Source organism: Grosmannia clavigera, assembly GCF_000143105.1.
Source record: "Grosmannia clavigera kw1407 unplaced genomic scaffold GCSC_161, whole genome shotgun sequence".
Classification (NCBI taxonomy): Eukaryota; Fungi; Ascomycota; class Sordariomycetes; order Ophiostomatales; family Ophiostomataceae; genus Leptographium; species Leptographium clavigerum.
Window position 1 is genome coordinate 163,243 of NW_014040778.1, and position 12,556 is coordinate 175,798.

At 50.9% G+C, this 12,556-nt stretch overlaps 3 protein-coding genes across 3 annotated transcripts; 2 read left to right on the forward strand and 1 right to left on the reverse strand.

Moving 5' to 3' along the window:
- Positions 1 to 206: 206 nt before the first annotated feature.
- Positions 207 to 3,640, forward strand: CMQ_8238 (uncharacterized protein; the record flags this gene model as incomplete). Its single annotated transcript, XM_014315779.1, has 5 exons — positions 207 to 681; positions 742 to 1,550; positions 1,607 to 1,714; positions 1,765 to 2,013; positions 2,066 to 3,640. 5 exons carry the CDS (start codon positions 207 to 209, stop codon positions 3,638 to 3,640), a joined length of 3,216 nt encoding a protein of 1,071 aa, XP_014171254.1.
- Positions 3,641 to 7,105: 3,465 nt separating this feature from the next.
- Positions 7,106 to 8,055, forward strand: CMQ_8163 (dienelactone hydrolase family protein; the record flags this gene model as incomplete). Its single annotated transcript, XM_014315704.1, has 4 exons — positions 7,106 to 7,193; positions 7,263 to 7,588; positions 7,660 to 7,777; positions 7,853 to 8,055. 4 exons carry the CDS (start codon positions 7,106 to 7,108, stop codon positions 8,053 to 8,055), a joined length of 735 nt encoding a protein of 244 aa, XP_014171179.1.
- Positions 8,056 to 9,559: 1,504 nt separating this feature from the next.
- Positions 9,560 to 10,836, reverse strand: CMQ_8063 (uncharacterized protein; the record flags this gene model as incomplete). Its single annotated transcript, XM_014315604.1, has 4 exons — positions 9,560 to 9,598; positions 9,738 to 10,158; positions 10,216 to 10,722; positions 10,781 to 10,836. The coding sequence occupies 4 exons, from the start codon at positions 10,834 to 10,836 to the stop codon at positions 9,560 to 9,562; spliced, it is 1,023 nt and encodes a 340-aa protein (XP_014171079.1).
- Positions 10,837 to 12,556: the final 1,720 nt, after the last annotated feature.

Genomic DNA, 12,556 nt, shown 5'->3' on the forward strand with positions numbered 1-12,556 from the left:
TCATTATATATACGGACAAGGCCGATGATCCCCATCTCGCACGGTGTTGTCTATATGAGCTTTCGTTGTCAGACGGTGAGTGGCCACGTGACTAGTCCGTCCATCCCCGCGTGGTTCTCCATCAGAAAATGCGAGTTGTCTTTTGTCCAACAAACATTTCTCCAAGTCGTGGTTCAAAGCCGACTGGATCGTTATTTCGCAAGTCAATGGACCACACATATTCCCGGTCTCATCGCGAGAACACCATACGGGAAACCAAGCGCCTCATCACCTCTGGGAGAGCTACCTCTGCTGCATCTGGCAGGGGACTCCAGAACTGGCCATGTTCGGGCATTGGGAGGCTGACCTTTGTGGTTTCCATATTTCTGATTTATTTATTTTATGGTGATATAGTGCGAGATAGGATCGCTTCTTCGAAGGCCAGCCATGGTCCGAAGGATAGTATCACGAAGAGTCCTTTGTCGGGCTTTGAAAGTCCAAGCAATGCGTTCCGTCCGCGCTTTCGATACTGGATCCCGGATGCTCATGTGAACACATCGCGAGTAGCAGCTGACATTGCTGAGGCCGGTGCCCGTGGGGCCGCAGGTGTTGAAGTCCTTGGGTTCTATCTGTATGGTGGTGCTACTGGGGAGTATGTGCCGGTCGATTGGAACGAGTATGGATGGGGTACTCCGGCCTGGAGTAAGAATGCATCTCAATCCTGTCTGTACCGGTCTGATATGAGCTAACGAGGAAAATCAGAGAGGGTTCTCGATGCGGCGATTCAAGCCCATTTGGATAACGGCCTGCTAATGGACTTCGCCGTGGGGCCCAACCAAGGCCAAGGAGTGCCTGCTGAAGAAGACGATGAGGGCTTGATGTGGGACTTGAGTCCCTTCGCAGCCGACGTCCCACTAGGAGGCAGCTTTGATGACGAAATCCCCGGATGGGGCACTGGAACGCTCGAGGCAGTTGTGACCGGAACTATAATGGAGACTACGCACAAGCCACGAGGCCATCAGACAAACACGTTGTCAACAAGTAGTCTCCAGGACGTCACGAGTCAGGTCTCTGACGATGGGCATCTGCATCTCGACTTCTCCGACTCTGCTGCTAGTATGGCTACCTCAGCCGGGCTGCGACATGTGGTGTATGCAGTGTATCTTGTGCGCTCAGGAACACGGAACCAGCTTCCTCCTGGAAAGTTGACAGGCCCACAGACAAACCCTACAGACTATCTCCATAACGGGTCGTGGGTCGTGGACCATTTCTCTGCGCGTGGGGCCAGGGTGATCACGCAGTTCTGGGAGAAGCACCTGCTCGTAAACGGGACCAAGGAACAGCTGCAGCAGGTAGCAAGATATGCGTGGGAGGACAGCGTCGAGATCGACCCGCGAATCTACTGGACGCCTGATCTACCTATCGCGTTTCGCCAGCGGCGTGGTTATTCCATCGTTCCGTTCTTTCCCATCCTGTTCCACGGAAACAGCTTGACGGAACATTTCGAGTCCTGGTTCGTCACGGACGAGGAAGATGCTGGACAGTCCCATGTGGCCGACTACCGGACTACAGTGAGTCCACTCCCCGTGAAAAACAAACCGATCTTTCTAATCCTTTGTCAACACAGCTTACAGAGGGATACATGGAGTATCTGGAGGCACTCGACAGATGGGCCAATGAGTCGCTCGGGATCCAGTGGTCGTCCCAGGTTGGCTACAATATGGCTGTTGACATGGTTTGTCTGATTCCGAGGGTTCCATTGGTATTATGGCTGACGGCAAAAAGCAAACGGCCATCCCCAAGATTGCCGTACCTGAATGCGAGGATCTTGCCTTTGACGAATCGATTGATGGCTATCGACAATTTTCAGCACCGGCCAACATGGCAGGAAAGCCGGTCATCTCGGCTGAAGTCGGTGCCGTGCTCGGCCAGGCATATCAGCTGAAGCTGCCCAAATTATTGACCCTCATCAAGAGGCTGTATGCGGGCGGCGTCAATTCCATTATGCTCCACGGTCTGTCGTATTCTGGGGAGGTGAGGTTTATGACAGCCATTCACTGTGTCTGATGTCTGCTGACAATATCAGTATCCAAATACGACATGGCCGGGTTACGCAGCCTTTACGTACGCCTGGTCCGACATGCACGGACGCCATCAGCCTGCGTGGGATTTCTTCCGAGGTGCTGCCCTCGATTATCTGGCCCGAAATAATATTTTCTTGCAGGCAGGGGTGGCCAAGACGGATCTTGCATTCTATCAGAAGCGTACCACCTACGCCGAGATTCCAAGCAGCTACGAGAGCGACGACCTGTCCAGCAAAGGATACACGTACGGCTACCTCAACCCAGAGAACCTGGCCCTGCCCGAGGCGGCTGTCGGGAACGGTGTTCTTGCTCCGATGCGGCAGGCATACCGGGCTCTGATTGTGCGTTGTGATGACCTCATGACAGTTACTGCAGCCGAGATGATTGCAAAGGCGGCCCTGGCCGGTCTTCCAGTCATCTTTTACGGTGGCTTCCCCTCGACTATGGCGAGCTACGATCCGGCCGGCAGTCTATATGTCAACAGTACTCTAGCTTCCATACGGAATCTGAGCAACGTTCATGAGGTACCAGAAGAACTAGGCCAGCCCAGCCTGGCCAGCGTGGTTGAGTCGCTGGGTATCCAGCCTCGCGCTCGGGTCGAGGCTGATGCGCCCTGGTGGCCGGTCTGGCGCGAGACCACCGATGGCCTGGAGCAATACGTCTTTGTCTACAACAGCGGAGAGCACAACAGCGCAGGAAACATCACCTTCCAGACGACCGGAAAGCCGTACCGCTACGACCCGTGGAGCGGTGCAAAAAGGCCGGTTTTAAACTATACGTGCACAAACAATGATACGACGTTGACAATCTTCTTTCAGCTCGCCCCAGACCAGACGATGCTCGTCGTCTTTGACAACGACAGCGATGAAACCACCATAGCATCATATCACGTGACTTCCACCTCGGACGGCGTTCTCGACATTCTTGAGGCCTCAAGTGGCAGTGGCTTGGAGGCTCACGTGGGCCACACGGGACGCACCTCTGCTGACTGGGTAGCAACCTCGGACGGTGAGGTGCACCAAATGTCTCCGACGTCGGCAAAGCCTTTCGAGCTGCAGTGCTGGAATCTGACAGCGGAGCACTGGGACCCTCCGACGCCTCTCGTCGATGTGGTGACTACGGCCACGAAGCACAACACGACCCACCAACTAGACGAGTTGACATCGTGGCAACGTATTGACGGCCTGCACAACGTCTCTGGCCTGGGTTACTACACCGCCGCATGGGAATGGCCTCCCGCAGATGATGATGATACCTCTGTCAGCGGGGCCCTCCTCTCGTTTGGTGCCGTGGACCACACGCTGGCTGTGCGCGTCAATGGCCACACAGTGCCTGCGCTTGACGCCGCCGATGCTACGCTCGACGTGACCCCCTACCTGGTTACGGGCTCCAACAAGGTCGAGGCCGTCGTCAGCACGACGCTGGCGAACGTGATGGCGTCCATCTGGGATGAGCTGCTCTCCAGCGGAGCGCCACCGACCGGTCTCTTTGGATCCGACACAAGACCACCGGGCGATGCTGATTATGGGTTGCTAGGACCTGTCGTTGTCACGCCTTATCGTACGGTTCTAATATAGGGTGGAAATGAGGCTATCTGGATTAGTGACTATGAGTCGCTCGAGCTTCGGTCACTGCGTATCGGTAACTGAGAGAAAGGATGTAGAAAAATGATTAACGTGTGATTGCGGTTAGCATTGTGAATGACCAACATTGTTTGGCGATTTCGCTTGGCGAGTAGGTGAAAAAGTCTGATAGTATTATGCACCGTGCCTTTGCTTCGAGCCCTGAATAGCAACAATGTGAGCACAAATACCCCGATCCGATGTATCCACAAGTCGGGATTTGAAAGCATGGATCACTCGTTCTTCTCGTTCTTAATAATATTGCCGTTGTCGTCTGTAGAATCTTTTTTTTTTTTTTTGCTCAATGAACCTGGATGGCCGTGCGACAATAGGACACACACACACACACACAAAAGAGTGATTCATGACTCGTGCTACTGAAATAAAGGAACGACTACGAAACCCATAGAACAAACTTGTCTAAGTTCCACTGTAATTTTCTTCCCCGAACTTTGTTTTTGTTCTGCACCCATCTCTTTCCACATTCTTTCTCCCACACCAAACTTCTCCCTTTGTTGTCTCTCTGTTCCACAGTCGATGTCTCGACTCTTCTTAAGATAGGGAATCAATCATATATACCCTTGCCTACACTGCTGTAAGGTACAGGTACCTCGTTCACTGTGCTACAGGGTGACAGGTCAACGACTTTCAACTACACAAAATGAACCGCCCAATCCAGGATGACCAGTACTTGCGACCCGGAGATGAATACCGCATTTCCGTCGTCAAGCTGGCTATTTTTTTGGCACACTCCTCTCACAAAATCCCCAAAGACCCCACAACTGACCCCAGGTTTGACGGAAAAGAGCGCCGGTTTTTGTGGCGCGTTGGAGATCATCCTATCCGACGCATTTTTGAAACGGAACTGTGCGATGAAATCATGCGCTGTTGTGCTTCATCCTCGCTGCGATGGGACTCGGTGGGGCTCTACCGACAGGGCTGTCGTGCAGACACAGATGTGGAAAACCCTTTGACGATACTCCTGTCTATTTCGGAAAAACCAGAAGAGCACACATATGATATGGCAGAAGGACTTGCCCATGAAGTGGAAAAACTCCTGCGTCTATAGTAAGACTTGAGCGATCCAGGGACCTTAATGATAAAGCGGCTAACTGTTATTAGTCACTTCTACGACGTGCATGTGGAAGTTGTCGCGTACCCCTTCGCGATGGAAGGGGTCGGCGAGGCACGATCTTGTCTCGAGACAACCGAAGACTACAGCTTCACAATAAGCAACCCGGTTTCTTTCCATCCTGCCTTTAACGGCGCAAGCATCGGTCCAGAAGGCCAGGAAGGCAGTGGAACTTTGTCCTGCTACCTAGCACTTCGAAAGGGTGAGAATCGCCGTGTTTGCGCACTCACTTGCCATCACGTCGTGAGTATTGGCCAGGGGGATGTCCTAGCCCCCCTGTCGGCAGAGAACTCTGTGCGGATGCTTAGTCCTTCCCAAATGGATGCGAGAGAAATTATTGCCAACATCAGACATGGACTCGACCAAGTGCAAGCGGTGATTTTCCAACGAGATAAAGAAAAGCAAGAACGGGAATGGATTGGGAAAGCGTGGCCGGCCTTCTTCGAAAGCAGTCTTGTTGAGTCCAGGAAGGAGCTCGAAGTTCTGGATACCGCACTCACATCATTTCAGAGTTCCTGGGAACATCATCGTTTCCTAGGCCAAGTCTGGCGTTCCTCAGGGCTGACCGATCCACAACCTGGAGAAAACTTGAAGGATTGGGGACTAATCGATGTGCACCCAGAACGATTTCATGACTTGGCGCACACGACGCAACCGGTATGTTTCCTTGTACATGTATTGTAAAGCTCCATGCTGACATTTCCCGATCAGGATTTTCTTGACTTGAGAAAGGCTCGGGGGACAGCTCAGAATATTTGCAACAGCCTTCACATCAATTCCCCGATTGCCGACAATTACGGATTTCTAAGATTCTTCACGCCTGGCCGGGAGAAGATCGTTCCGGCTCATGAAGTCCAGATGATGGCCACCGCCAAAGAACCGACGTACGTCTTTCTGCACGGCCGATCCACAACATTCTCTGTGGGAGTTTTGCATGATGTCCGCGACGGAATTTGCACACGATACTTAACCAGCAATGGAAAGGAAGTGAGGGAATTTATATCCCGCGAAGTTGTCGTGCTCGATGTGCAATCCGGCCACTCTCGATCCAATACACCTATCGCCACCGTCTCGGAAAAGGGTGATTCTGGAGCAGCACTGCGCCTAGCCGACCGTCGCATTATTGGCTTCATGTTTGGTAGCAACAGATCGGACCAAAGCGGCAGACCGGCCACGTATGTAGCCCTTGCAGAACATATGCTCAACCACATCAAACAGACAACGGGTGCCGATCGGGTAGAGGTACAAGGCATCCATCGGGGGCTGAACCAAGATAGTCCGCGCTGGATTGGGTAGACAGCAATGTGCTAAGCGGTCAACAATGTGTCCGCCCAATGGTTTTCGAATTTTTATGCCCTTACACCCCAGCCACTTCGGCCTAAGTCATTCGACACCACTACGAACTTGATTATCGTCGTTCACTAATATCTTTGGGTTTGTTTGTATCGAATTATGGGTGCCCAGTGAGCGTGTGTGTATTGTTATGGTTAGATACTTCCGAGGTATGCCGACGTGCGTGAAAACACGTGCTAAATAGTCCCACCCTCTCTGAAGGAGAATAACCTGTTTGCCTTGCAACTAACAACGAAGTTACCAGCACTATCTATCTCCAATTCAGCCTTTACAACGTATGGTTACCGCCAAACGTGTCTTTGTACTTCTTCCCTTTCCCACCACCTGATTTCAACTCCTTCCCTTCCTGTTCTGTTTTGCCAATTCTCACCAACCTGCCTCTAACTCCCACTATCAGGGTGGCCAGAGGACACAGTCTTGTGCGAGGTTGGCCAACTTACGTTAAATCTCATAACAATCGATGTCGAGGCTTCAGACGCAAGATGGCCCACCCGGCTGGGCTAGACCTCGGAGGAAATCAGCGCCTATGTCGCCCATCTCCGACGTAAAGTAAGGCCCCTCAAATTCCACTACTTTTGCGGCGGTCTGGCTTGGGAGCAGAAACCACTGGCATAGCATAGTCGTGCATGGTGCAATCCCGTGGTTTGCAAGCCAGTTCTGCTTCAAGAAGGTATCATTGCGATATAAGCACATTGCGCACTGACTAGCCTTGCTCTAAGCTCTTGTTGTGGTTAGCACAAGTCGGGATTACAAATCCGACTAAGCGATGTCAAAAATGGCTTTTCCAAATGGTACTCCACATCGGGAGGGGCGGCGTTTGAAAATATAAGATACGAGTACTAGATATCTCCTTCCAGCCGGCCGTCTGTGTTGTGCAGTCTCTCCGCCATTCCACCGTGTCCGTCTCTCCCACAACCATCGCTCCATCATCGACCATGGCTTCCCTACCGCCTGCTGATTGCTGTGTCCGAGGCGTCAAGCACGACGGCTCTCCCGTCGGGACTATCGAAAAGATTGACGGCAGTCTGTCTTCCCCTCACTAGAATTTCCACCTGCTACTTTCCACAGAGCCAAGCTGATACCCCGCCCCAGTCGACACGTACTTTGCGCGCCCTGCCAACAACGCGTCCGACACGGCCATTCTCATCTTCACCGATGTCTTTGGCATCTACAAGAACGTCCAGCTGATCGCCGATGCCTTCGCTGCACGCGGCTATCTGACCGTCGTCCCCGATCTCTTTGATGGCGACACCATCCCTCTTGCCGCCTTTGAGAGCGGCACCTTTGATTTCCCGCCCTGGCTGCAGAAGCACTCGACGGCCCAAGTTGACCCCATTGGCGAAACCATCATCAAGCACTTGCGAACTACGCTCAAGGTCAAGAAGCTGGCTGCTGTTGGCTACTGCTTTGGTGCCAAGGTACGCCTAGCCGAGCCGAGCCAGGTACTTTGTCGATCACCATGCTAATTTTTCGTTCTTCTCCCTTGCAGTATGTCGTCCGAAACCTCAAGGCCGGCATCATTGACGCCGGCTTCGTCGCCCACCCTTCTTTTGTGACGCCTGAGGAGCTCGGTGCCATCACGCAGCCGCTGTCCATTGCTGCTGCCGGTAAGACCCGCCTGTATTGCGCAGTGTCATTGTGCAATCGCTCTTAGTCTCAAATGTACTAATGGAGGTGTCTAGAAATCGACAGCATCTTTACAAACGAACTTCGCCACACGTCAGAGGAAATCTTGGCGAAAATCCAGGTTCCTTACCAGATCTTCCTATACGGAGCTGTGAGCCACGGCTTTGCCGTCAGGGGAGACCTCAGCGATAAGAAGGTCAAGTTCGCCACCGATCAGGCTTTCGAGCAGGCCGTCAAATGGTTCAACGCCTGGTTGTGAGGCACAAGCGTATATGGCCCTCTGTGGATGTGCCCTTGTACAGCCACTAACTGTCATGGATATTGCGAGCCGGAAATATAGACGAAATTGTGTCCACCTTCCTGGATAGCCCTACCATCATCTTGATTCGTGGCAACTATAAAAAAAGATTCTTCAATTCATCCTTCGGCTGCTAGACAGCAATTTTCCCAACATTCGTTCTGCAGTCTCGATAGCGGCTGGGCCCCATACTCCGGCTGTGCAGCCAGTTGGCCCAGACTGTTCTGTGATATTTCCCTGCTAGTTCTATCCGCATATTTGACTCTCAAGTGCGCGTCATACTTAGTTCTCAAGTTGTGTTCTATGTTTCCTGCTTCGCCATCGGTGGGAGTGCGCCGCATTCGTCCTCTGTGATCAGAATCAATACAATATTTGAAAGAGACACCGTTTTGTATTCGTCCCAATCAGCCAAAAGGTGCCCATGTCTCTGCACAGTCGTGGCCGAACTTTCTCTATATATGCGCCCAGCCTATACAGCAAATCAATATATCTGGCGTCAAGTTCTCGGGAAAAATGCTTGTATCATAACTGGCGCTTCAGTTCTGTAATTCGTGTAAAAAATAAAAATTGTCGAGACACCTTTGGGGTTATCAGACTGAAAGCCACCGTCAAACTACTCGTCTCCACGATGACACAGTCTTCCGTTGAGATCTAATTCTTAGATGACACTCGTTGGTTGACCTTTACCTCTGAAGCTAAGTTGTCGACCACTGATGGTGCGAAAGCTTGGGAGTATGAGATGACAAGCTAATGTGAGTGTCAAGGTGTCAGGCCTTCTTGTCGTCCTTATCTGTTTTCGGCTTTGCCTAACTAGATTGCCGATGCATAATTGCAAGTACGGCGCAACATTCGGCAACTTGTGCCTACAGGCAAAGTTAAGCAAGAACCCATGCGTGCGACGGTAATGCATGGCTCGGGTTTCGACTTACAAGGCTTCAATCCATCACAGTCCTTTTTGTCTTTCCTGCACCGGAGACAGGTGCCAACACGAACCTTCTGTGATGTGCGACTATCTGCGGTACGATGTGTTGGCTCACTAGAAGAGTGCCTCTTAGAGGGATCTCGATGTTCTTCCGTATTTCTAACGCTTGATGACCTGAATTCATAGTGTCGAAAGCGGGAGGGGTCGTGTGAGAAATGTGGTAAGGAGGCCACCATTCCCATCATCCATGGAACGCCTAGAGTGTAGGCAAGTGTATCTTCCTAGAAGCAAAGGTTTGATGACTTCACTGGACCAATAGTTATGATAGCAGGGTGCTTGTGTACGCAGGCCCAGAGTGACAGAGGAATCGTGACGAGAAGGACTGTTGAGTCAGAGGAGAAAAGTCCTTCTATGTTGCAGCTAATCCGGATGGTGTTTGCAGCCGCTGGAATGTCTTTCAGCCACTTTTTTAAGTCTTTGATAGACAAGTCGTTTGGGTTCACAGTCTCCTCTAGTCGTATTGCAAGTAACATTGTTCTTCCGTCATTCAAATTTCATCTCGGCCAGGAGGTTGCGGTTAATCTGCGGTTATAAAGAACTGTTTCAGGTAAGCATGCGCCAAATCTCGTAGTGGTCGCTATAGCTATGTAGGATTTTTTGGTTGTATACCTTGCCCTGGAGTCGGATATCCGTAGCTTGGGACTGCTTTTTTTTTTCCAACCGGAGTGGGAGGCAAAGGCGTCAAATCTATAGACCTGTCGAAATCTGAATCTCTAGTGATGAAGAAATGGACCGGGGCAGGATATCTATCGTTAGAATGTCCTGTAGGGATATGGCACTGCATGCGGTTGTAGATATGTGCCCATAGGTCGGAGGCTGTGAAGCGAAGTTTGCTAATTGCGAGAGACTTGAGCTCGGTGACCAATGCTTTAGTGAAGGAAGCTTCGCCAAAACCACTAGTCTTGGCGTCGTAGCTGCAAGAAGCAACGAGCTCAGTCACTCCGTGGCCTTCGCCAAAGCGGACCATACCAGACTCGCCACAGTCAAGTAGGATTAGGACGTCACTGAGAGCCTTCTCAAGCGTCGACTGAATACCGCTCCACGTAAGGGTCTCTTCCTTGAGTCCAAAATGTCCTAGGTTGCTAGTCTTGGGTTAGTCGAAAGGCCAGGGGACGAATGTGGGGATGGGCAGACCGTACTTTGAGAACAGTAGCTCTCTGGATTTTGTGAGTTTTCCATGCCCGCCATAGTAAAATATTTTCAGATCGTCTTTGCTGTCGTCATTCAGAAAGACAAAATCGTTGATCTTCCGGCTAAGCATGATGTGGCTGCGAGACGTGGGAATCTGGAACATTTCAACTTCAAAGTTGAACACATCAGTAAATGCGTCTCTCAGGCGGATTATTTCGGGCTCAATGGGTAGAGACGGGACTCCGACCTCCCAATATACAAGAAGAACGAAAGCTTTGGTGTACTGAGAGGCGTTGTCTTTGGGAAAGGCGCCTTTCAGAGACTGTTGTAGCATGATGGCGAAATCCGATAGGCCGATGTGTTCCCTCCAGTGTGCCACCTGTGCGATTTCGGGAGGGAAGTATGCGCCGAACTCTGCCGAGTTGTCTGTATGTGAAGAACTCGACGGCTTCTCGTGGCTATCTGTCGAGACATTGTCGGGATCGAGAGGACTGCTTGTGCCCGAATCACGAGCGCTAAACTGGCGTCAGTCTTGTTTCCGTTAGGCAGGTAGACCTAAGATCTGCAGCCTACCTAGCATTGTCGCCGCTCCAGTAATGTGCTTTCGTTTCTGGTGGCTGTTTCTCCATCGTGCCGAGCGTCTACAGCCATCGAAGCTAAATTGTCGGTCTGATGGTACGGCAGGAAGGAAATGTGAAAAGCGTCTTTGCTATCTGCTGACATAATCTGTTTCCAGCCTTGGCGGGGTATCGGTCATTTGGTTCCTTCCAGACCTGAAAAAGTCTTTCTCGGTACATAATTCTTTATTGTGCCTGTTCGACAATTTCACTCCTTATGCGATACGAGTCTAGTAGTTGTGACTATCGAACACTTATATCAGTCATGACTCTTGTTTAGAGGACTTGTGGCCCCTTTTTCTAGTAAATAGCCATTCATAGAGACTTAAAGCTATGAAGACCATGCCGAGAACCGATATGTCCCGCATAAACCACGAGTAACCACTATGAGAATACTATAAGAGGAGATTATTCTGATCAGGCAAGTGATGCTCGTCATCAACAGGAAGTTAGCGAAAGAAGGAGCTCTCAAACATGGCGTGGGCCAAGAAGATGTAGAGAAGGTAGAGAGGCGAACGGCGATCATATAAGTCACAAAGCAAGATTTAAATGGGAACTACACCCACTACGAAGTCCACGCAACTTGCTGTCGGCCAAGATCGCAGTACCTTCTGGCCCTCGCAGCGTGCTCCGTCTAGCCAACGTTCACATATGACTATGGACTTTAAAGGCTAGGCGGCTACGATATGTTGCACGCCGTAGAGAACACGGGAATACAGAGTACCGCCCACTTTATATAAGCGTGAAAACCACCTCGCCATCGCCTTGCAAAGCCGAAAGGCTGCCCTTAAAGCCGATTCTACGTCGGAACTATTTATTCAGTATTCCCGTATTATCTACGGTATACTGAGTACGGCCCGTACACATGGTGACCGCCTTGTGGCTACAGCTGTGGGGATCTGAGTTATTCTATCTTACTATGTACGGAGTATTAGTTACGGAGTACGGAGTAGATTTGCGGACTTCTCCGTGTACCTTGTAATTCTTGTGGGACTACTCCTGTCAAATTATAGGTGCCCCGTAAGCGTGAATGTATTGTTGTGGTTAGATACTTCCGAGGTATGCCGACGTGCATCAAAACACGTACTAAATAGCCCCATGCGCCACACAGTACATGTATTCTTTCATCACACTGCATAATCGTGCACACCCCTCCCATTCTGGTCTGGTTCATTCGACAACTCCGTAGTCGTATTAATTGTGCCCCATTTAGGCTTAGTGTATATACTTGTCCATAGCTGAGCTCGAGCTTACGGATAGACGCTGCGCAACCAGTCTGTGGCATTCTTACAGATCATATATTGGTGCCTGTGAGCAACGATGGCTATGCTGGTACATTGTCTGTCGAGTGCAGTTTGAGCCCCAGACATGGGAGAAGAAGTCACTGGGGGGGGAGTTGGGAAGCATATCGAGAAAATACGCGAGAAAAAGAAACGAGCCTTGCGTAGCCAATTGACTGTGATATTGCGGCAATAACAACCGTTACAATATACGTTATACGTCTAGGCAAGCACGGATTTTGGGGCCGCAACGATTAGCTAAATGAGACTCTTACCATGGCGCTTTGCCGGATCAGGTGTACTGATTCTTGGTTCACGCTGAATAAGACCTAAGAAAGTCGCTTGCCTCTTGAGAGGAGATTACAAAATGACAGAACTGGGACGAGATCGGACCACAAAGAGATCTGGACGAAGAGGAATCGGGCCATATACTTGCAAAAGCAAGACTGCGG